The following is a 24,388-nucleotide window of genomic DNA, read 5'->3' on the forward strand; positions in this document are numbered from 1 at the left end:
TCTATGGTGAACGCTCCATGACTAGGTGGGTGCTGGAAGGGAGCCCAGGTTTCTTTGCAAGAGGAGCAAATTCTAACCTTTGCGCTACCCAAGAATCTTTAAAAATATGTTTTGTGTGTGGGGGGTGCACGTGCATGGCTTGGCAGCCCTGTGGAGATCCGAGGACAGCTGGATCAGTGTTCCCTCCTTAAGTGTACAAGTTTGTGCTCCCCCATGCCTGAGTTTCCAAAGATGCTCTGCAGCTTCTAACACACTCTCAAAAGGACAGAGGATAGGAGCCATCCAAGGTCATGGGGCAGAGTGGATGGTGCAGGGGGAGCAACCCTCAGCTGCACGATTTTCGAGCTGGGAATCTGTAGAATCCTATGAGGCACTTCTGTGATCTTACAAACAGGACTCGAGCCCCATTTAAGTGGTGAGAAAACCCAATGATAAGAAGCACAGCTGAGTGGAGAGGCTGAGTTGATGCCACCTTCTGCAGCCAATTAACAGCCTCCCCGTTCTCACTGAAGTACTAAGTGCCATGGATGTGGACACACCAGGAAGAAATAAAAAAGGTTTGCCGCTGAAAAGTTGTGGCCAGGCATGAGAAGACGGTGTGGGGACTCTCAGGGAGGATACCCAGGTGTGGGGACTCTCAGGGAGGATACCCAGGTGTGGGGACTCTCAGGGAGGATACCCAGGTGTGGGGACTCACAGGATGGATACCCAGGTGTGGGGACTCTCAGGGTGGAAGCCAGGTGTGAGGACTCACAGGGAGGATACCCAGGTGTGGGGACTCTCAGGGAGGATACCCAGGTGTGGGGACTCTCAGGGAGGATACCCAGGTGTGGGGACTCTCAGGGAGGATACCCAGGTGTGGGGACTCTCAGGGAGGATACCCAGGTGTGGGGACTCTCAGGGAGGATACCCAGGTGTGGGGACTCTCAGGGAGGATACCCAGGTGTGGGGACTCTCAGGGAGGATACCCAGATGTGGGGACTCTCAGGGAGGATACCCAGGTGTGGGGACTCTCAGGGAGGATACCCAGATGTGGGGACTCTCAGGGAGGATACCCAGGTGTGGGGACTCTCAGGGTGGAAGCCAGATGTGGGGACTCTCAGGGTGGAAGCCAGGTGTGGGGACTCTCAGGGAGGATACCCAGGTGTGGGGACTCTCAGGGAGGATACCCAGGTGTGGGGACTCTCAGGGTGGAAGCCAGGTGTGGGGAGATGGACAATGTGGGGATTCACAAGAAACAATGTAGCTGAAAGTACTATAACCCTGTGTTTTGTGTTTTCTGTTTTCTATTTGGGCTGTGTTGTGAACCAACTCCTCTCTTTGCCCTGAATCAGTAAGGCTTGAGAACCTAAAGCTGAAGTTAAGATTTAAGGGTCCCTCAAGTATAAATGCAAAGTCAAGTGAAATTCTTCAAAGCAACAGTGCCGAGGTAAACAAGAGTCTCTCAGAGGAAAAGTGGTTACAGGGCACACACTTTATTGTACACGGCTAAGGTGAGGACTTGTGAAAAGCCTCACACCATCCCCATTTCCCAAAGCTCAATTTTCTCCACCCCTCACTTTGATTTCAGCCTACTGGATTACTAATTCACTAGCACAGAAGCAAAGGCTGGTTGGTGTCTGGAGGGAGAAATTTAGAGAACAAGTGTAGCATACATTTTCCACCTCTGAGAAAGTGTTTTCACAAGGACACGGGTTTTCTTGGTCCTTAGTGGAGGGCAAGTTGCTTTGTCCAAACAGATGAAGCCACCATTTTAAGTTCAAAATGTAAATGCAACTTGAGTCCTGGGTGGAAATACTCCATACACCTCTAGAAAACCCAGCTGGGTCCAAGGCTCAGAATCGGGGTGCGAGGGAGGGAGGCTCCACGTGGGCCTCGCGGTGCACAGCTATGGTGGTGTGAACCGGGATGCTCCCGCCACAGGGAGCCATGCTGCCAGGCTTCTCCAGTGAATCAAAACCTCAAAGATGCTGCAAGACTCCCAGGTCAAGGGGAAGACGTCACAATAAGAAACTGGTCCAGAGGGACTGACCACTTCCTCTGCTGGCATCAATGTTTTGTACAAAAACAACAAAAAAATCTAGTCACACATAAGTGTTCTCCCTCTGCACTGGGAGCTCAGGGATGGCATGCCCCATGTGCTAGGAATTTCTTGAACTACACAAGTAGGATTAGTAATCACAATATTTCACAGTACATAATAGTTAATAGTGTGCAGACAGCAAAATATAATGGCTTTCTTAAGATTTTTAAAAAAGTACTTTGGTATTTAAGTTATTCAAATGGGCATATAACAATTATTTATAGAAGGTAGAAAGTTATCTTTAAAAATCAAAATGATTTAAAAACCAGATACATGAAATAGGCAAAAGTGAGAAAAAGCACTTCCGTGACAAGAATTTAGCTGCTTTTAAAGGCGACACAGAAAGTGGGGGTGGGTGGGGGCCCGAAGGGTTTGTAAAACTGCACATTCTATTTTCAAAAGGACCCCACGGTGGGGAAGTGCGGTCCCGGGAGGGCCAGCCGAGCCTCTTCATTGACTCTGACCATTTTCTCGGGCTCTGACAGGGTCACGAAAGAGGAGAGGATATTGTAAAACACAGTTTGGGCTTGGGTTGGGTGGATGGACACTAGGGAAGCATCCTTCCTGTAAGAGTCCCTGAAGGGAAGGCACAGGTGGCCCAGAGAAGAGGGTGACACAAGTCTTCACTACGCAGAGCGTTTGCCCAGTGGGGTAGGTGGCATTTGCCCAGTGGGGTAGGTGGCATGTCTAGGCTATGCCCATTGCCCTGGCTTGACTGCTCACATAGGGCTCAGAACGACTTAAGGTTAGAAGGGGGCTCCAGTCTACCACAGAATAAAGACACAGATGTAGGTAAAGAGTATGATTATCTATCGTGCATAAATCACCAGCTCTCTTGGTATTTACAAGCCAGTGAAATCCAGAGTCTTGGGCATGTTAAGCAAGTGCTCTATTCCTAGCTCCAAAGCGAGTCTCTCAGCTGCTCTTGGGACTCCTGTCCCTTCTAAGAGCACCTCACTCTATATGTGGAAACAGGGAGGGATGGGGTCAGTCAAGCTTCCTGCTAATCTCCCTGCCAGTGAAAGGCTAACTTGGTCCCCACTTTACCCTGGGAGGGATTCAGCACAGCTCTACAGCACTACTTGTTCTATTTAGAACCCATGAGGCCCTGCAACATATCGATGGGCAGAGGAAAGACAATGGTGGAGTTTTTCTCCGCAGCGATAGTGGTCAGGGTTTGAAGGTACCGGAGCTGAAGGGCAGCCGGAGACTCGGTGATGACTATGGAAGCCTCTTTCAGGGCTCTGGACGCATTCATTTCCCCCTCAGCTGCAATCACCTAAAGAGGGGAAGCAGAGGGAAGTTGGCAAACAGCATGGTGCTTTGCGTCTGGTTCACATGCCTCAGGCAACATACGGGACTTCCCAGGAATCCACCAACTCCTAGACACTCAATGCCAGATGGTCTTTCTCTTGAAACTGAATTCCTTAAGATGTGTCTGGCTCAAGGCATTTTCTGTTATTGCTGCCTGCCTCCCATTGAGCAGGGACTCCCAATCGTACTGAACAGGGCTTTGAACAGTGCACAGCAAAGCGGTGAGCAACTGACTGCACGTCAGGTGGAAATCAAAGACAGGAAGACTATTGAACCAAAACCTAGCAGATCTTCTTTGATAAAAGACGGCGGTGTGAGTTTCAGGACGCTAACTTGTGCGCGTGCTAGGAAGTGCATGGTAACAACCAAAGCTCCATCTGTTCATATCAGTAAGGTTTCTCAGCTCTACAGTAGCAGGTGCAAACCATCCTCACACACGTGACTGACCCCTCACTCTCCTTCAGAGGAGAGTATCTAGGAGAGGACTCACTTAGGAGAAAGTCTGAAACACTTCAGAGCCCTCTTCATATCTACAGGAAGACTTCATTCTAGCCCATCCTAGGCACAATTCCGTAGGACGATAAAAATAAGTTGCCTTGGTCATGGTGTGTCAATACAGCAATAGAAAAGCAGCTAACCCACTCCTCTTGAAATGGGATTCACATTTCCTGGCATCACCGTGAGGCAGACAGAGCCGGGGAAGCCAGTGCTGGATGAGTGGAGACTGAGAAGACCAGTAAGGAACAAGCCCAACCTGACGCATACATACATATGGTTTCTGGTTTTCGGGACAGGATCTCACTATGTAGCTCTGGCTGGCCTGGTACTCACTATGTAGACCAATCTGGCTTCAAACTCACAGAGATCCCCCTGCCTCCGCCTATTGAGACTGATGGGTATAGAAGGGGAAAAGTCAGGATCTGAGTCCCAAGTTTCCAAATTCTGGTTGCATGAACAGTATAATTAAATAGATAGGGGACACCAAATGCTGCACTCACTGAAGAAATGATCCAATTTATAGGATTAAACCTTCAGTTTACTGAAACAAACTATCATGTCCCACCTTGGACTATGAGATGACGGGCGAGCTCCAGATATATCTCAGAGAACTGGGCAATGGGGTTCTGAGGCAACCCCTGGAGAATGCACAAATACACCCCACTAGGAGTGGGGGGTCAGACTTTCTTTCGTGTCTTCTCATACATCCAATCAGGCACATTTTAGTCTGGGCATGGACCACAGATATTCCCACCTCCAATCAATAAACAATTTATTGGCCAGGAATCCAGACCCACTATGATGGGTACACATTTCGTTCATCAAAAAGCTACTCTGAGCAAGCTACCAAGGATAGGACCATGATGCTGCAGGCTTTGTCTAGATACAGACATGAACACGTGTGTACAGCATCTCAGAGCAGAGCAAGCTCCTTGAGTCTGATGGGGTCTCTGGCCAAATGTACAGCAATCCCATGTAAATCAACACTTCATTTGCAACATTTATCTTATCATTTGTTCTGTTGTGCTGGAGACTGAACCTATGGTCTGCACATGTTAAAATGAGATTTAGGTGGCATTTAGTAGCATGGCTAGAGAATCTGTTGCGTGTCTTCCTGTGCGGACACCTTTGAGTGGCTTCCTTCTCTCAAATTATGCCTGGGAGCAGCTCTTCATTCATTTTTGCTCCGTATGTTACTACCTGTGAACAGCCACGCCTTTATCCGTCTGACTCAGGATGGGTACTTGGAGAGTTTCCAGGTTGGGGTGAAGTGTCGCTATGGCACACCCCTGGTAAACATGAGCATGCATCTGTAAGATACGCGCTGAGGAGGGCAGCTACTGGCTGCAGGCTCTGCAAACATCCAGCTAAACTCCTTCCAGAGTGACGGTACCAACAGGCATTCATTCCCACAGCACAACACAAGGGTTCCAGCTCCTGCCTCCCCACTCCTGATTCCTCTCTCGCTGTGTTTTCAAGCCATCCTGATGGATATCTAGGGAGGCATCTGCCTGTGACTTGACTATGAGTTTCCCTGAGGCTAATTAACTTGAGGGCTTTCATCCTGGAGTCTGTATCTATGGGTCCTCTCACATCTGAACTCTCTCTTCTGGAAACTGCTACTGAAGAGGCGGTGCCTTCTGTCTCCCATGAGAGCTTGAGGGCAGGCAAAGTCACAGCTATTACAGAGTTACGTATGTCACTAGTGTACTTTTCAGAAGTAGGCCCAGCCTTGAGGACAGGTTCGTGTCACAGTTGTCAGGCTAACCTGATAGCTTCATCTAAGGGACAGCTGGTAGTCAGAGTTCTAACTGGCTTCCTTTATCTTTTCCTCGTTATGAAGGACGGCAGAGACTGTTGAGAAGGCCATGGAAGGCCCATGGTGGGAGTCCCAGAGGAGGAGGGAAGGGAAAGAGGGGAGTAGAGAGTTCCCATCACTTATCAAGTGTGGGACCTTGAGGAACTCACTCTGCTCTTCCGGGCTGCAGTGTTCACCAACTAGGGTGGCAAACAAGTTTTTTGAGGCCTGACTCCAACCAGTTGGGGTTGTTATCTGGAGTGTGCCAAAGGATTCTCATAAGGAGTCTAAGCTCAGGGGAGCAGCGCTGCTGCTAATTACTGACATGGGACTAGAAGGCTCAGGTTGAGGGCAAGGCATTGTCACCTTTGGATCCTTTAAGTTCGATATTCTGTGGATGAGAAATTATTTTTCAACATGGTATAAAAATGGGCTTTTAGCTAATGACAGATAATAAGGTAAAAGCAACTCCTAATTTTCAAATAACTGAATGGTAAGAGGAAACTTTTAATAACACTGTACATATATTTTATGTAAAATTTTATTTAGATATTTTAGTTCCTGAAAGTGATGGTTTTACATGTAAGAAAGCCCTTGAGACTTCTTCAACATCCCGAGCATCCATGAACATCCCCAAAGACATGAAGACTCTGGCTGAGGCTGCTCCTCTGTTTGGTACAGGCTGACTAAGAGAGTATAACGGCCAGTCTGAACTGGTATCCTATGAGATGGACAGGGCCCTGCAGTCAGCGAGTCATCAACTACTCCTGTATTCTGGAGATGAGAGACTGGCTGGCTCCTGTGTTTAGGAGAGCTGTCAAAGGCACAGCAAACCCTCCTGTGAAAACTGCTCTTGATGTTCACGGGGGAGGGCTGTGAGGTCATGCTGGGGTGTGGCCTCCACCCTGTTGTGCCAGAGAGAATCCCCCTTCTATACAGGAGGCCTGTCTTTCATTGCCTCCTTAGGAATACTGTGAACTTGGCAGTGAGACATCTTCCGCCATGGGATATTTATTTAGAGTGAGACAAGGCCGGGGTTCATCTCTGGAGAGGCCTGCCTCTCTTTCTTTGGCTTTGGTGAGATACCTTCATATTTTGATATATTATCTTCTTAAAAGATACATTTTTTTGAGGTTAGCTTAACAAGTATTTTCTCAGCACTATCAGAAAGGCCACCCATGTAGGCTTGAGACAAAGACAAAAGTGAGATGAAAAGAAAAGGGAACAGAAAGGGAGCTGTGGGGACAGGAGAAAGAAGAAGCAGCGTGAAGGAAAAGGTCCCGGGAGAGAGAGGGACTGGAAGCCTTAACAACAAGGGAGGGGTGGGCGGCAGCAAGCTGGGGCAACGGGCCGTGTTCTGCCTGCCCATCTGCCTTTGATAGTGAAGCGAGGAAACAAAGCCTTCGGCTCACAATCCCTGAGAAGGATACAACCATAACAGACCAATATTCCTGAGACCTGAGTGAAAAGGCCAAGGTATGGGGCGGTCTACGTTGTGTGGATCCACTTGTGCCGATAACCCAACAACCCGGTTAAAGAAAATGCAAGTATAGACTGGGAAGAGGGCTCACCAGATAAAGCGCTTTCTGCAGTCATGAGGACCAGAGTTCGCATTTCCCAGCACTCACATAGATGAAATGATGAGAGGAGCCACTAAACATTCGAGGCTGTTTCACTCTTTCAATGAGAGTGTTTTATTACTATAGAATTCTAAAAGGAAATCAAACTAGAACAAAACAGAACAGAACTTCAACAAACAGGAAACAGTACCTTGGCTCTTGCCTCCCGGGCAGCTTCTGCCTCTGCAGCCATGGCCCTCTGGAGCTGGACTGGGAGTTTCACGTCCTTTATCTCCACACGCTCCACCTTTATGCCCCAGTCGTCAGTGGCATCATCCAGGGTGCTCTGGGAGGAGAAGAGACAGCAAGTGAGGCACCAACGCTCCTGTCCAGATGCCAAAAGCAGCAGCATCCGCTGGCATGTGTTGTCCATAAGGTTTGGTGACAGCGGCAAAGAGACAGCACCACAGGAAGGCTGAGCAGGGCTGGAGAGCGAAGAAACGGCTCCGTTCTATTACTAAAGAGCTGCTGCAGGTGTTGGCAGACTTCTAAGGAACCGTTTTATTTGCAGTCTCCACTACAAATATTCCAGTATTCTGCCCTGTTCACAGGTCAAGAGCAGTGTGGGTAATATACAAGCGAACAGCTGAACTGTATTCCAGGGAAACACTATTACAAATGCAGCCGTCAGTCCAAGTGCTAAGCTTCCTTCATTAGTGGTTTGTCTACGTGAGTGAGTTAATGTGACGCCAGGTAAGCCGTGCTTCACTCCCTCTTTAGAAGGGCAGGAATGAACCACACAGGTGTCACACAGGTCATCTGTTTTCAGCAGGGAGGTGGCAGTAATGCTTAGCAGAACTGCACGGCCAGCCTGGGCCACGGAGCAGGTAACAGGGCACTCTCAGCTGTAGGGACAGCCTTTCCAAAACAAAGCATCTACCCCAGTCAAGGCTGGGAAGCATGGAGGGCATGCGGGGATTGGTGGACTTGTCCACAGGCAGAGTTTCACAGTGTTCTTGCAGAACAACCTCCAAACTGTTATGATCTATGATGAGGATAATATGGGTCCGGGGAAAAATAAAACACCGGAAGGAATTTAAAAATAGCACGCATCTGAGTGCCACGAACCCATGGGTGTTTGTCTGGAAACATTTCCATGTCTGGAACCCTGAAGAAGTAAGAAGGGATCCACCCCTGTCTGGTGGCCGTGGGCTCAGCTTGGTTTCTCTCCGTGCTAACTGGCATGGGTGCCTTCCTCACCTGCATGTGGTGTGCAATCTCCTCCCTGTCAGACAGGATCTGAGACAGGTTCTTGGTGCCCAGGGCATTCCGCAGTGTGGTTTGTGCCAAAAGGCGGGTTGCCGAATCTGCATTGGTGATATTTGCCACAGCCAGGGTTGCATTCTGAACACGGTAATAGACCACGCCGTCCACACTGATTGTCACTGAATCTTTGGTGAGGACCTACAGGAGGACAAAGGCAATCGCACACCAGCAAGGCTTCTTCATTGTCACGCCTTCTATGAACCCTCGAGTAAGGGATCAGAAGGTCAATTCCTCCAGAGATTTAATAAAAGTTCCTATTTATACCACTCCAGGTCATTTCTTCCCATCACTCAACGCCTCCTCAGTGGACTTCCTGACTCTCGCCATCAGGCACAATTCCTGTGCACATCCCCTGGCCCTCTGTGCAGAGATGCTGACTAGAATGTGTGGATGCCTGTTTCTCCTCTTTTGTTGTTGTCTTTTTTTGAGACAGGGTTTCTCTATGTAGCCCTAGCTGTCCTGGAACTCACTCTGTAGATCAGTCTGTTCTCAAACTCACAGAGATCCGCCTGCCTCTGCCTCCTGAGTGCTGGGATTAAAGGCGTGCACCACCACCCGGTGTCTGTGAGTTTTTTCGGGGCAGTTTCTCTGTGTTTCTCTATTGGACAATGTGCCTGACGCACGGCAGAGGGTTCCTAAGTGAGAGATGAACTGAAATGAGGTCCTCGAAAACGAGCCACGCAGGAGTGGGGTCCAGAACCCGAGGTGACCCTGTTTGCACCTGGATTGAGTGGGCTACATCGGGCTGTGAGCCGTGTGACCTGGCAGCCCCTCATGTGTAAGGGGAGGCTGGCAGTGTCTCGTCCCATCCATATTTTTATGACAATCAAGGGAGGAGGTGCCGTGAAGGAAGCTGACCCCAGCTACGTCAATGAAAAGTAATAGCAACAGCTAGCCAACCTCACGGCCCTGCCAGGCAGCAGTTTGTTTAGTAATCTAAAAATACCTCTAAGCTGGAGAAGTGGGGAACCTGATAAGGAATGTACGGTTCGTTACATCTTGTGTGACTACCTCTTGTGCTGTGATGGGGAAATGAATGTCCCCAGATCTTGCCACTGTGGCTGCCACAGCTGCATTTGGAGCTGCAGTATCTTTGCTCACTGTTTACTGTGGGCAGTGTTTATCTCCCTTTGCAGCAAGAACACAGGGGATGGGAAAGAGTTGCTCGCCAAGTTCCAACCCACTCAGGATTGGACATCTGCAAAAGGCAGAAGTTCCCAGCAACATGCCAGATGACTGCAGTGTTCACACAAGAAAACGCCACACAATCCCCAGCCCTCCAGGGCCTCTGGGGAGCCCATCTTCCTGAGTAAGAGGGAAACATGCAGAGAATCTGGAGATGTGTGGACTCAGAAGTCTACCCATACCAAGTGCTTGGATCAGTACCAGGAAGGGAGTTCCCAATCTGGGTTCTGTGACTTACGCTAAGAAAGCTAGGCTCCGACATCACCCAGGGAATACTGCTCTTCCTGCTCCCACAGCTAGCCCTTCAGCAGCCTGGGGGCTCCTGTCTGCAATGGTTATTATGTCTCCTAACATTTGGGTACCAAATGACCACGACAGAGCTGGTGCCCAGCGCAGTGAGCCCTGAGCTGAGGGGAAAGCAACAGAGAATTCGGAAGAGCCGGGCTCCGAGGATGTCTCACTGTGACTACATCCTTCCAGGAAGAGACTGTGAGTGCCAACTGTGAGCTGTTTGTGAAGAAGCCTGAAAAGGCGTGGAATGACCACAGAGATTCCTAAAACGAGCCGTTTCTAATTCTTTGGCTTCTAACCAATTTATCTGGAATGTTGAACTAGATTGGATTTTTTTTCTGTCAGAAACCATGGAACAACAATGATAACTCCATGTCCTTGGACATCTTACCGTGTTTCCAGTAACAGCCTCAGGTACTGTGCTAAACAGTTCCCACGAGGTCTCGCTTACCCCTTATAACACCCCCTCTAAGCTGGCCTCACATTACAACCTCCACTTTACAGCTGAGGACATGGAGACACAGAGAATTTCAGTCACAGAGATGGGAAAAGAGAGGGCAGTCAGGGCTGGCCTCCCAGGTCAGGCAGCCACGGCCGTGTGTGTGTGTGTGTGTGTGTGTGTGTGTGTGTGTGTGTGTGTGTGTGTGTGTGAGAGAGAGAGAGAGAGAGAGACAGAGAGAGAGAGAGAGACAGAGAGAGAGAGAGAGAGAGGGAGGGAGAGAGAGACAGAGAGAGAGAGACAGAGAGAGAGAGAGAGAGAGAGAGAGAGAGAGAGAGAGAGAGAGAGAGAGAGAGAGAGAGAGAGAGAGAGAGCCCCTCAGCCACGATGGGAACAGCTCACCTCCTGAGGTGGAATGTCGAAGGAGATGGTCCTCATGTCCACCTTGATGAAGGTGTCAGTGCACGGCAGGATAAAAAACAAACCTGTAAAACACACACAACATCAGAGAGACACCATCAGCTTCAGCTTACTCTTGATCGGTTCTAAGGGACTCAGTCCCGAGAGCTGCTTTTAACAACCCTTGTTCACTTCTTACCTAAGAACTTAGATTTCTCTCTATGACCCGTTTTCCTGAGCCACAAGTCCTGCACGATGTAGGGCTCACTCTGCCTCTCCAGTCTCCTTCCCTCTCTTCAGGCCCTGCATCCTCGCTGCCACAGTTCCTACAGCATCTCTACTCTGCTACTGTCTCCCTACATGGCTCTGCATATGTTATTTCTGTCAGAGTTACCTCAGCATTCGACAGGGCAGCCATAGCTGTACATGCAGATAGTTACAATACTTGAAAGGCTGAGGCAGGAGGATTGCTGAGAGTTTGAAACCAGCTTATGGTACAGAAAGAGTTTCAGGTCAGGCTGTGAGATAGTGCATCAGAAAGAAAAGAAAAGGAAAACAAAAAAGAAAACAGAAAAAACCAGAGGGGCTGAGATGGCTCAGTAGTTAAGAGTGCTTATTGCTCTTCCCAAATGACCCAAGGTCAGTTCCCAGGACCCCACAGACAGCTCACAACTTCCTGTAACTCCAACTCCAAGGGCTCTGACTCTATTCTGGATTCCGAAGGCACCTGCACTCATGTGCACATATAAGTATATACTTTTGTTTATTTTTTATTTTTATTTTATTTTTGTTTTTTTGATACAGGGTTTTCCTGTGTAGCCTGATTGTCCTGGAACTAGCTCTGTAGACCAGGCTGGCCTTTAACTCAGAGATCTACCTGCCTCTGCCTGTCAAGTGCTGGGATTAAAGGCATGCACCACCATACCTGGCTAACTTATAATTTTAAAATAATAAAAATAAGTATTTTAAAAATAAAATAAGTAATAAACAATGGGAAAGCTATTTCTTCAGGTCAGTCACTCCTCTCTGTCTTCTGTGAATTCTCTTTCAGGGTTCTGTGGCTACTGTATCAGAACACTAAATGCAGGCCCAGCTCTCTGCTTCTTTGTTGGTGTCTGGCTGTTGGACAGCAGGCCCTTTGATTAGGGAACTGTGTTCTGTTTCTGGGCGTGGCGGCACACTCCTGCGAGCTCAGCATCTGATCAATGAAGTCTTTCCTCGGTTGGGATGCTCATGCTCAGCTCCCACAGCTGTGACCAAGGCCAACCATAACCTAATCGCTCTAAGCAGATAGTAATGGGAGGAGCAGAGTAGAACTCAGACTGTACAGGGTTACTGACTGCTACACAGCTTCCGCTGCAAGCAAAGGCTCACGGGGGCTCACGGGGGGTTCACCGGGGGCTTACGGGGGGCTCACCAGGGGCTCGCATCAGTGGAGAGGGCTCAGCAGTTACAAGCACTTGATGGTCTTTCAGAGGACCTGAGTTTCATCCCTGTCACCCACACCGGATGACTCCCAGATTCTCTAATTCCAGCTACGGTGGATCCCATACCTCTGGCCTCTATGGGCACCAGCACTCTTGTGCAGATAGTGACCCCCTCACCATATACACAAATAGGTTAAAACCCACAGCACTTTAGTTTCCAGACCAAACTACTAGCACTGACCAGGTCCTTTGGCGCCTCCTTGCAAAATGCGACCCAGTCTGAAGATGATGACTCTCTCGTACTCCTTTACAATCTGGAATAAGCACAGGAATGAAGTCACTGTGACGAGCACACACATTTGTGGACACAGCTTCTTTAACATGTCTCTGCTGTGACCAGGTTCAGAGCCTCCTGGCGTTTTCTTCATTTCCAGACAGTGTCCATAAACAGCCATCTGGCATTGACTCTTTCCAAGCACAGTGTTTATTTATTATATACATGTTTTTATACTTCTCATAAAAGCAATAGACACTGGGAGTTGTGACACATGCCTCTAATCCCAGGGCTCTAGAAGTAGAAGGCGGAGGGTGATGAGTCTGGGCCAACCTGCACTACCTGGAAGTCCCTACCACAAACACAGGATACACACACTGGTCGAGGAACGCTGGGGACCAGAGTAAAGTAGGGGAGATCCTTCCCCAGACCCATCCTCAGCCGTCAGCATCCCTGCTGACTATTCTTGTTTTGTTTGCTCAGAAAAGCTTATAGCTCTTCTTCTGATTCCATTAATTATAACAAAATTTGTCAGAAAATGCCGGCAACATATTTGCTATTTCGGGAATATGCAAATGACAGTTATTTGGTAGGAATCAGTGACTTTGTAGGGAAGCACTGTTGGGGAGCCAGGCTCTGCAGTCAGGATGTTGAAGCAGGCATCCACTTAATCCCTACCATCATCCTAAGCAGGGGCTGCCGTTCCCCAGTGTGCAGGTGAGGAAACACGGCAATGGTGCTGTCAGCCAGCCCACCAGCCCTGCCATCCTAGCAGGGACGATCTCACCTCCTGACACAGACAACTGTTGCGTGGTGATCCTCACTTTGCCTGTGAGGACTGAGTGGACAGGGTGGAAAGGAGTTTTAATAGAGACTATAATTCATCAGCAGAACGTGTTTTCCAGAAGAGAGATGAAAGAAAAAGAACCACAGGCCAGTGTGGTAGCCCTCTGTCCCATGGATCAAGTGGCCCTGTCCCAGAAGTGGGAGAAATGCTGTTACCTTTATGCAAATCAACACTGACAGCGGGAAGGTGATAACCATGACCAAGAATGAGAACGCCACCAAAATCCATCCACAAGGTCCCAGTTCTGCCTTGGAGTTATCTGTTGAAACAAAACCACACAGCCTGTGATGGGCACCGCCGCTTCAGCCCCACCTCTCCGGAACAGCTCTGTGCCTGCCAGGCTGCTTTACCCGAGCTTCTGCTCTAATTCTCACACAGACCTGAAATACGAGTACCTACTCATTTCTCCCAATACCATCAAGTTACCAAGCAGATGCGTTTCAAATACCACTTATTTTTACTTTGACTCGTGATGCGAAATAGCAAAAACGGAGACTGTGCAGCTTCTAACGAGATCCCCATAGGGTGAGGAATAACGAGAGCTCTAACCAGGCGGGAACAAAGAGACAGAATCCGCTCGCTCCGGAGATTTAAAAATGATAAGGAGGGAGAGGGACACTCATCAGGCTGGAGAGGGTGGAGTGGGGCCACCACCACCACTGTCAGCGTCCTGACAGCAAGGACAACAAAAAGGCAGAGACAAAGGAAATGGTATTCCAGTTCACGGAGCAGCATGACTCACGACGAAGCCCACGACACAGGCACCAAACCCCACTACAGAGTCTTTATACAAATTGCCTCTGCACCCTGTTACCCATTTCCTGACTAGTAAAGGGGCCGTGTCTGGTTTCTTACTATTAAAAACAACGCTGGTCTTCCTCCCTCTTCTGCACATAGAGTGCTTTTGTCTGATTACAGATGCAATACATACACACCCTGCTGCAAAACCATGTAGAAAGGATAAAAAGGAGGGGGAAATTGCTTGAAACCCAGAAGCAGTAACTATTCCAATATGTTCTTCCAACCTCTTTCCTGGTTCACACTCTATTTTGAAACTCAAATAAATAAATGTTTTTCCCCTCTAGCTGCTGCTGGTTTACACCTTTTATTAGCCTCTATAGCCATGAACTTGTGCTTTTCCTGCTTTTGATTTTCTAAAAGTCAAAGTTGTTGCTCTACTGAGGTTTACAAGGGGCCAGTAAGATGGCTTAGCAGATAAAGGTGCTTGCTGCCAAAATGGGGAAACATGAGTTTGATCCCTGGAACCCACATGGTAAGAGACGACTGATTTCTGCAAATTGTCCTCTGACCACCACGCACATGCTGTCACACTGGTCTATGTCATGTGTGCTGTGGCATGCATGCACACACACAGAAACACATTTTAAAAAAGAGTTCAATAGTTCTACAAGTTAATAAAAAAAAGTGCAGACAAAGCCCAGATACGTACACGGCATCAGAGGTGAGGACCAGGCAGTCAGGTGTGTAGTCTGAAAACTGGACACGATGTTATGGTGGAGGCTTCACCCCAGCTCCACCAATCTCCTTCCAAACCCTGCTGCATCTCAGAAGCCCAGTAAATGATGACCCCTCCCCCAGAGATGCTCAAGACAACTTCCACAGGGTATTTAAACTGTCCCCAGAAGACAGACTCGTGCTTTTCCTGTCTCTCTTTCCTGTCTCCTCTCTGGGGGACTAGAAGGCCATTCAGGAGCGTTGTATCCATTAAACATGGTCTCACTCTTTTTCTTTCTTTCTTTCTTTCTTTCTTTCTTTCTTTCTTTCTCTCTCTCTCTCTCTCTCTCTCTCTCTCTCTCTCTCTCTCTCTCTCTCCTCTCTTTCCTTGCTTGCTTCCTTCCTTCTTTCTTGTTTGTTTTTGTTTTTTGAGACAGGGTTTCTCTGTATTGCTTTGGAGGCTGTCCTGGAACTTGCTCTGGATACCAGGGTGGCTTTTTCTAATTCGGTTTGCTTTGGTCTGATTTGGATTGCAGCATCGGCAGAGAGGCTTATCCGGCTGTAGAAACTTTTCACACAGTCTTGGACAATGCTTGGCTAGAAATCCTGAGTTTGATTCCTGGCCTCCATGCTCACAACCCCTGTAACTCAAACCCCGGAGGGTCCAGTGCTTGCTTCCATCCTCTAGAGACACTGCATGCATGCTTCGCACACACTCACCTACAGGCAAAAGACTGAAGCAAATAAAAATAATGAGCCAGGTGCAGTGGTGCACACCTTTAATCTTAGCGCTTGGGAGGCAGAGGCAGAGCTCTGAGATCAAGGCCAGCCTGGTCTACAGAGCAGGTTCCAGGACAGCCAAAGCTATACAGAGAAACCCTGTCTCTAACCACTAAATAATAATAATGAAATAAAATATTTCAAAAGGACCTAAGATAATATATCTATACATTTAAATTTATTATTAGTCAAATTGAACTTACCTCAAGAAAACTAACATAAAACCAAACCAAAACATAAAAAGGTACAAGTTATACAGTAACTTTTGTTACCTGGCTCCAGGGAAAGTAGGAGTACCTCCCTTGTAAGCTTCTAGAACAATGTTCAGAGAAGTGTATGCTGCTATCCATTGTGTACCAGCTGGGTTATTTTAAGATGAACTGGAGCTGGAATAACTAAAAGCCTTTAGGAGTAATGGATCCCATTCACCGTTGAGATCTAATTACTCTACAGTTAAAAAATGCATTGCATTTCCTGTGTTGAGAAAGACCAGAGACATGTCTCACATCTAAAATTAGGACACTGTCACATGCAGCATTAAACAAAGGGAAAGGATGGGCTGAAGAGTTGCTGCAACCATCTGAGTTGCAGTATTCAGGCCAAGCCTTTCCTTTTCCTTACCCAGAATGTGGGTGAAACACTTTATGTTGTAAACTGTCATGAGCAGTATTGTCTGGGAAGAGACAGATAGGATTCTGGGAATTTTATCTTAAAAACACATGCTATTCGTGTCTACTAGCACTGTTTTTAGGAGTAAATAGTCAGTGAAAGTAAAGCCTTGGGAAATTTTAACTTTCTTCTTAAAGCATTTATATTCAAGATACAACTGCCCTCCTCTTGTTCCTCCTTTTTAAACACCATCATTCCGCAGGAAACTGTTAGGATTTATCAAGCTTTTCCTTGAGAGGGGCAAAGAGGAAACAGACTCTGCAGCCCACAGAGTCTGAGCAGAACTCCAGTCTCCCATGGCATTACACAGACAGCCATGGGCAGCCACAGGTGTGTGCAGGGATCATGGCTGCATTCCAACAAAACCCACGGTGTACACTGAAATCTGATTTTCATGTGTAGCAAAACAGTCACTCTTAGAAATGCATACAAATGTAAAAGTTGGACTGAAGGAGATTTTTTAAATATAAAAACCATTTACAGAGACTGGAGAGATGGCTCAGTAGTTAAGAGCAAATATTGCTCTGGTAGAGGACCAGGGTTTGGTTCCCAGCACCCACATGGCAGCTCGTAACCATCCATAACCCAGTGCCAGGGGATTGATGCCCTCTTCTTGCCATAATAAGCACTAGGCACACATGTAGGACACAGATACGCTCATACACATAAACAAAATTTAAAAACCTAACCGGGTGTTGGTGGCGCATGCCTTTAATCCCAGCATTCGGGAGGCAGAGGCAGGCAGATCTCTGAGTTCGAGGGCAGCCTGGTCTATAGAGCGAGTTCCAGGACAGCCTCCAAAATAATACGGAGAAACCCTGTCTCGAAAAAACAAAAAAAATTATAAACTTAAAAAAAATTCCCAAAAGGTTATTCACCTAAAAAGAGAGCTAGCTGGCTGATTTCTCGGAAGTGGGCGTGGCATAAGAGAGTCTATGAAGCAGAGGGGCTGGTATGCAGCAAGCCCTGGAAAACACTGGCCAAGGCGGTAACTGAGTGAAGCAATTGCATTTTTTTCTGGGAAGAGAAAGGGAAGCTCCCGTGTGAACCAGTCTGAGGCCTCGTGCCAGTAGGGGATTCCAGAGGACACCTCAGGCCAGTCTGTCCTAAAGGAATCATCAGTGGCTTTCCTCAAGTGTTTATTCTTAAAAAGCAAAAACAAAACAAAACAGGCCACAGATGTTTTCTTCTCAGGAAGGGCTACACATGACCCCTGTGGAGAAGCACAAGGATCCTTCAGAAAAAGAGGAAAGCAATGGGCCAGTGAGTACTATAGTACTAAATTTAGACTCAGCCCAAGATTCACCCCGACAGGACAGGCACTTCTTGTGTTGGTGTTTCTTTCTCCTCAAGGCATTTTTATTTAGATATCTTAAAAATATCCATAGTTGCTGGGTGTTGGTGGTGTACGCCTTTAATCCCAGCACTCGGGAGGCAGAGGCAGGTGGGTCTCTGTGAGTAGGAGGAGAGGCTGACAGGCCTAAAGAGTTTCAGAACAGTCAAGACTATGGTAGAGAAACCCTGTCTCAAAAAAGAAAACCCAAAAACTCTTCGAGTGAAACATTGTGTTCATTTAAAATGGAAATAAAAAGCATAGGACACTTTATCAGTAAATTCCTAATTCTTTCCTCTGATGAACTGCTAAGACATATGTAAGGTATTGCCAACTTAGTGCCTGACTCCATCCAACCCTACCACTCCATTTTCTTATCAGTCAAATGGAAGGTAGTGCAGTACTCATTTCAGTGTTATGAAGACCAAATGAGAAAATAAAAGGTGACACTTTAAGGCCACTATTTAATAGCTTATAAGGAATAAGTGTTTTACTGGGTGGATTGCCTTCTTGGACCTACATACCACAGAGAAAATATCAAGACTAGCTATCCTCTTGGGGGTTCTATCTCAGGGGAAGGAACAGATCATATATGGGGCAGCAAATTAGTTTTAAACTTTGTCAGAGCATCTGTCATATACCTCTCATACTTTCCCCTAAATGCAAACTGAATGGGAAGTGAGTCTAGCTGTCATTAATCTTTTTATTCTTTGATTTCTCCATGAAGTACTGCCATAGCCATAATAATCTTTGAAGTTTCAAAAGAAAATTCACATATATCTGGGGGAGGTGTCTCTGTGACTACCATGGCCAGCAGATGGTTTGATTCATGATTGATAAAAAGGCAGTTTGGTTAACTCAACTTCGTAGCCAGTGTTGGTTCCGACTTTGAGTAGTTTAGGCATATTCAAGCACAGTACAATTCGGTGGAAGAAATTCCTGATGATAATTAACTCAATCCTGTGTGTCAATAAAGCTTAAGACATGCCTACACTGAAGCTCTTTGTAAAGACATATTCCATAAAGATGGGGCCAGATTGACTAGGAAAAAACAAGCTCATGAGAAGGCCTGGGGATCTGGTTTGGTCTCGGCCTCACATAGTGCAAAAGCCATCGAGCTTATACCCATCTCTCTCAGCATTCGGGGTGGAAAACAAGCTTTATCTCTCTCTTTGAATACTCAGCCTCTGTGCTAGCATTCCTGGTCTCCTAGTGCTTCTCTGTGAAAAGCACATAAATCTTATTTGATAGCCCTGGGAGAGAGGGAGGTCAGGTTATGCCTAACTGAATGATGACTCTCTGGAAGTTGAGGAACTGGCATTTCCTTTCACTACTCTATCTTTCCATAAGTGCTCACTTCAGTGGACAATAAATTTGGTATCATTTTTATTGTCTCATACTTGAAAGCATTTTCTTGGTTGTATTTTCAAGGCTCCATGTACTAAACTAGCAAACAAAAGTTTGAGGTTCAAGTTTCTTTAGTAGTCCCAGCATGCAGACAACAGCAGAAGTGTGTGAGGAGGGACCTGGTCACACTTCTTTCTTCTTGATCCTCCGCTCCTTCTAGGCATAATATATTTCCTTGCCAGCTATAGTTCCTTTATTGTTAATGCAAACCTAGATAAGCAGTCTGTCTATAGTAAGAATATATAATATCCTAAAACCAATGAACAATAAAAGAAGCCATCCATCAACACTTGATAACATGATTTACTCCTTTCCACTTGCTTATTTTTTCAGCATTTTGTTCAACTACTATGGACTTCATACCGAGTTCTTTTTTTCCCCAAACAGGGTTTCTCTGTGTAACCTTAGCTCTCCTAGAACTCACTCTGTAGACCAGGCTAGACTATGACTCACAGAGATCAGCCTGCCTCTGCCTCCTGAGTGTTAGGATTAAAGGTGTGCACCACCATACCTGGCTCATACTGAGTTCTTACAATGAGGCTAAACATGAGAGGGTCCCAGATGAATCCAACTGATAAATTACAATACCATTCAATAAACATTATGTCAGAAGTATGTACAGGACTCTAAGCAGATACTGCTATGTGGTCATAATAGCTTACAGGAAATTGCTTTTCTGTGACCTCTTTAAAAACTCATCTTTCATCCTTTCTGAATCACTTTATCAACATTTTACATTTTCAAAAGCAGACTAGATAGTCAGTTACTCTATCTTTTACAGTGGAAAACTTATACTCTTCAGGGATACTGAAATCTATTTAATCATAAACAATATATACACAAAAGCTTCTGTACTTTTGGTTTTCAGTTGGAGTTCATTTATTACCACTGATGTTTAATTGAGGTCAATTATTGAAGTTACGCAGTTCTCCCCAATCTGATCGACTGTAACAACTGAAATAAACACATGAGTCCCATGATTCTGCTTATTTTCAAGAGATCCTCCCAAAGGGACTTATCTTGTTGACAAGGCTGTTCATTACAACATCTCTGCAGTCCCCTACACTGTTCCACTGGAAACCGAACACACTGATAAACTTCCTTCATTACTCCTCGCTTTGGTCATATTTAACTCTCTAGAATGAATTCTCTACAAAGACACAATGACATAAGAGTTGGGGCCCTGTAATTCCATTGCTTCCATCAGAAGCCATCCTCTGGAGTGACTTTATCCAAGAGGTCCTGACTTACGCTTGGCTCCTCTGGGCTTCTCTTACTCTCAGTGAAGTCCTCCAGTTGCACCAGATAATACCTTGGAACCTGCTTTATGGATTGCTATTTGTAGAATCAGGAAAATGACTCAGAATGTCGGAGCTTGGGTTGGAAACTTGGTTCTGAATTTTTTTTGACTATCTGTAATTTTATCATTCCAACTCTGAGTTTCCTTACTGAATGATGGGGAATAAAGACATTTCCTGCAATTGGATGTTTTTAAAGCATTTAGTTATGTTTGGCACGTGACACCCATTTGAGAAACTCTAATATGTTATAGTGACAGATTTCTTCCTCATGTTAAATCTCTGAGGAGTACCATCAAAAACAAACTAGAAAGTTGGAAGGTAAGACGCCTCAGCATGCAAAGCGCTGGTTTGTCAGCAAGGATAGCCTGACTCTGACCCCGGACCCTGCATGTCCGAAGGAGAGACTGACTCTTGCAAGCTGTCTTCTGACCTCCCAAGACAGCCACACACACACACACACACACACACACACACACACACACACACACACACCAAATGTAAAGGTTTTAAAAAAAATGACAAAAACCAAGCAAAATTTCATTTGTATACATACCTCAAAAAGAGCACAATCGTTTTCACTAGTTCTAAAAGATTTCTGTCTAAAACAGCTAAGTGTAGACCCAAGAAAAGGGATTAGAACTAACAAGCACACTGCACTGTGACAGAGAAAATGATCTTTCAGTGCAGAGATCATGTTTGGTCGCAGGGTGCTGCTCCAAATCTATTTCCCGCTTCAGGGTCTCCCAACATACCCGCATTTTTGTCTGGGCACGGCGTAGCCTACTAAGTGTGGGTTTCTGTTTGTTTTGCTACTATTCTCCTTAATTTTACTAGACTCCTATTTGGGGGAGAGAGCAGAGAGAAAGACTCACACACCCATGCTTTTATGCAGGGACTCTTGCCTGGTGCTCTACTCCTATACTCTGGAGCATCCTGAAGTTCTCGAGATACTCCTGAGAATTAAGGGAGGTGTTCCTGGCTTAGGGGCTGGGATTTACATGGGAAGACACGCTGCCTTTGCAAACAGTTCACACGGATGACAGTGTTCTCTGCTGGAGAAGCCCGGTCTCCTAAATCTCCTCCACTGTGCCATCCTCTCTGAAATTCCACCTTCAGAAGTGATTCCTTTGGATCCGTAAAGTTCCTGAGAGGTTTATTATCTTACTGGCATCTCTCGACCCCAAGGAGTTATCCAATTTAAAGGCTCAAGTAGGTGATTTGCTCAAGGACTAATTTCTTCACAGGGCACAGGATGGGGCCTCTTCCAGACTAGGAAGAAAGGGTGGCGGGCACCGGGCTATTTACCTGAAAGCGTGATCTCTAAGACAAAAGAGGATAGGATAAGGCAGACAACGGAAGGAAAGCCAGAGTGCTCCTTTCTTCTGCTTACACGCCTAGCCCTTTCCTATAAAACTTAGTTTCCCGAAGCTGGGGACGCGGGGGTTGGGGGGGAGCAGGTGGGAGTGCTGGTCCCCTCTCTGGTCCAGAGGAGTGGGGGTCACCCATGTATAGATCGGGACGGCTTCCCTTAGGAGGCGCAGGGGCAGGAAAGAAAGGAGAATGGGCGAGGCTGAACCCGCGGGAGCGTCGCCTCTACCACCGTGACTGCCAGGGACTGCCCCGTCCTCGTTCATGGCGAGAGATAAGGAAGGACTGGCACCTGGCGTGGCATCCAGGGCCCAAGGATAAGCGAGCCCCTGCCTGCTAGGGTCCCGAGGAGCCATGGATACACGCCACTGCCAAGGGCGCGCCTTCTTGGCCGTCATGCAGTTTGCACCCCAGCACCCCGAAGTCATCCTTCACCAGCCCGAGGGGAAAAGGGGAAGGCCGCGGCTCTGAGAAGTGCACACACAGTGCAGGGAGACGCGCCTTTCGGGGACCCGGCTGTCAGCGGGCTCAGGGCGGCTGTGCCAGGGACGAGGACTCACCCCTGAAGGACTCGGGGAGCCGCTGAGATGCGGCGTGCTCAGTACGCCGTTTCTCAGACATAGTGCTGGAGTCGGAGTCGCTCTTCACCATGTCAGTGCCAAAGCCAGAGACTCACAGAAAGCCGTTACCTACCGCGGGGCTCGAGCTCCGGGCGCAGCCCCGCCTCCCGCCGGGGACCCTCCCAATAGGCGCCCGGGAACGGAGAGGACACGCCCCTTCCCGCCCTCCCACTCCTACCAGCCCGCGCTAAGGGCGTGGCCTGAGGGGGCGTGGCCCAAGGGGGGTAGTGTCTGCGAGGCAAAGTCTCTGAGAAAGGCCCCGAGGCTGGAATGCTTAGGGCCCCCTGCCAAGGTCTCGCCCCAGCTTCTGGAGGGAAGATCATTGAAGATTCCGGAACAGGGCAGAGCCCAGGAGCGGTTCTAGACCGAAGCCTCCAGCGGTCGCAGGCATCAGCGAGGAGGAAGGAGCGCCCAGGTGTAGCAGGGTGCTGAGGCCAGCCTGGGGGCACAGTGTAGGTGGTGTAAGAGGAAGGAGTCCATCTCGAGTTTATATTATACCACAAATAAACAAGCTACGGGTGTTGTGAAGCAACAGCACAGAGAACCGCTTTGGCTAATAGAACCAGGAAGGCGTCTATAAATAAGGGTGTGGCCCTTGGGCGTCCCCTGAAAGATGACAAGGAGCCAACGTTGGGAATGCGGTATTTTTGTTCATGAGAGCAAGGCCTGGATTCTAACATTACATGTTTACAGTGTCCAGGCTGTGGAAGGAGTCTTTGCCAGAATACCCCCAGCCTCCAGTAGCCTCCTTTGGGGTTCATGACTGAAAACCTTACAAGGTGACTGACACCATGCCTTTAATCCCAGCTCTCGGGAGGCAGAGGCAGGAAGAGTTCTGTGAGTTTGAGTCCAGCCTGGTCTGGAGAGCGAGTTCCAGGACAGGCTCTAAAGCTACAGAGAAACCCTATCTCGAAAACCCCCAAAACAGAACAAAACCCACAAAAACCCACTGCCATTTTATTCTCTAGACCAAAAAACAGAACAAAAACCACGAAAAACCACTGCCATTTTATTCTCTTTGGTTGGTCCTAATGCAAACTTCTCGGGGAAATGTTGAGGTGCACAAAATCAACTTTTAAAATCATTTTATTTTGAATAAACACAGAACCGCAGGAAACAGAGGTCAGAAGGATCCTCTACCCAGGTTACTTCGGTAGTTGTCATATTTAGGTATAGTCTCAAAACAGGAAACTAACCCTGGCAGAATAAGTACATAAATATGCCATTTTTCCGCACAGGGAATTCTTATGACCATGGCTAGAAAGATACAGAGCTATTTCATCATTGCCCAGATCTTCCTCTTGGAAACACTTTTCTTTTTTTCAGTGTAATCAGTGTTGGTTGTGTAATTTCAGATGCTGTGAAATGATAAATGTTCCTTATAGCTGTTGTCCTGAAGAAAACAGAAACACATAACAGTGGAGAGGGATCCAGACAACCTTTGTTTGAGGGTGAAGGTTCTAGATTTTTAAACCTTGTGATTTAGCTCTCCCCAGTTGACTTCCCATAAAATAGGTCACATACATGCAAAGAACTGTTTATAGTCCTGGGGATGGTGTCACAGCTCATATAATCACATTATTAGACCTTTATAGATCAGCTGTTTTGTAGAGAAGGAGAGGGCTATAGTAGTTTAACGGTCTGTTCTCTTGGAGTCATCCTTGATAAACTCCACAGCTTCATTTATTCCTCCACTCTGCCATAAGTAAGGCCCAGAGGCATGAACCTCCTGTATCTGCTGTGCTTCTCAGGGAAGCAGAGCAAATAGGAAATTCAACCACCTTGCATATTGTGATAAGGTATATAGGTCTCACAGCTTTTTACTGGAAGAGAGTATTTGTCTGCACTGCTCTGCTATGAAACAGAACTCTCAAGGCAATCTCAGCCAGCGTCATTTCTGAAGCACCGCCCTTTGGGACAGAAGCTTTGGGTAAACATTTGCCGGCACTTAGTTCAGATTGCATCAGTTCTAGCATTAATTCTCAGCCCCAGATGAAGAACAAACTTTTGGGAAT

The 24,388-nt window shown here is 47.2% G+C and overlaps 1 protein-coding gene across 1 annotated transcript; it reads right to left on the minus strand.

The window, feature by feature from the left end:
* Positions 1 to 1,459: 1,459 nt before the first annotated feature.
* Positions 1,460 to 22,472, minus strand: Stom (stomatin). The gene is made up of 7 exons (XM_005082124.4): positions 22,314 to 22,472; positions 13,596 to 13,699; positions 12,561 to 12,633; positions 10,896 to 10,978; positions 8,513 to 8,716; positions 7,464 to 7,598; positions 1,460 to 3,362 (listed from the first exon to the last, which is right to left on the minus strand). Exons 1-7 carry the CDS (start codon positions 22,402 to 22,404, stop codon positions 3,171 to 3,173), a joined length of 882 nt encoding a protein of 293 aa, XP_005082181.1. The 5' UTR covers positions 22,405 to 22,472; the 3' UTR covers positions 1,460 to 3,170.
* Between the last annotated feature and the right edge of the window lie 1,916 nt (positions 22,473 to 24,388).

The sequence above is a fragment of the Mesocricetus auratus genome, unplaced genomic scaffold (genome assembly GCF_017639785.1).
Source record: "Mesocricetus auratus isolate SY011 unplaced genomic scaffold, BCM_Maur_2.0 Super-Scaffold_100047, whole genome shotgun sequence".
In the NCBI taxonomy this organism is placed as follows: Eukaryota; Metazoa; Chordata; class Mammalia; order Rodentia; family Cricetidae; genus Mesocricetus; species Mesocricetus auratus.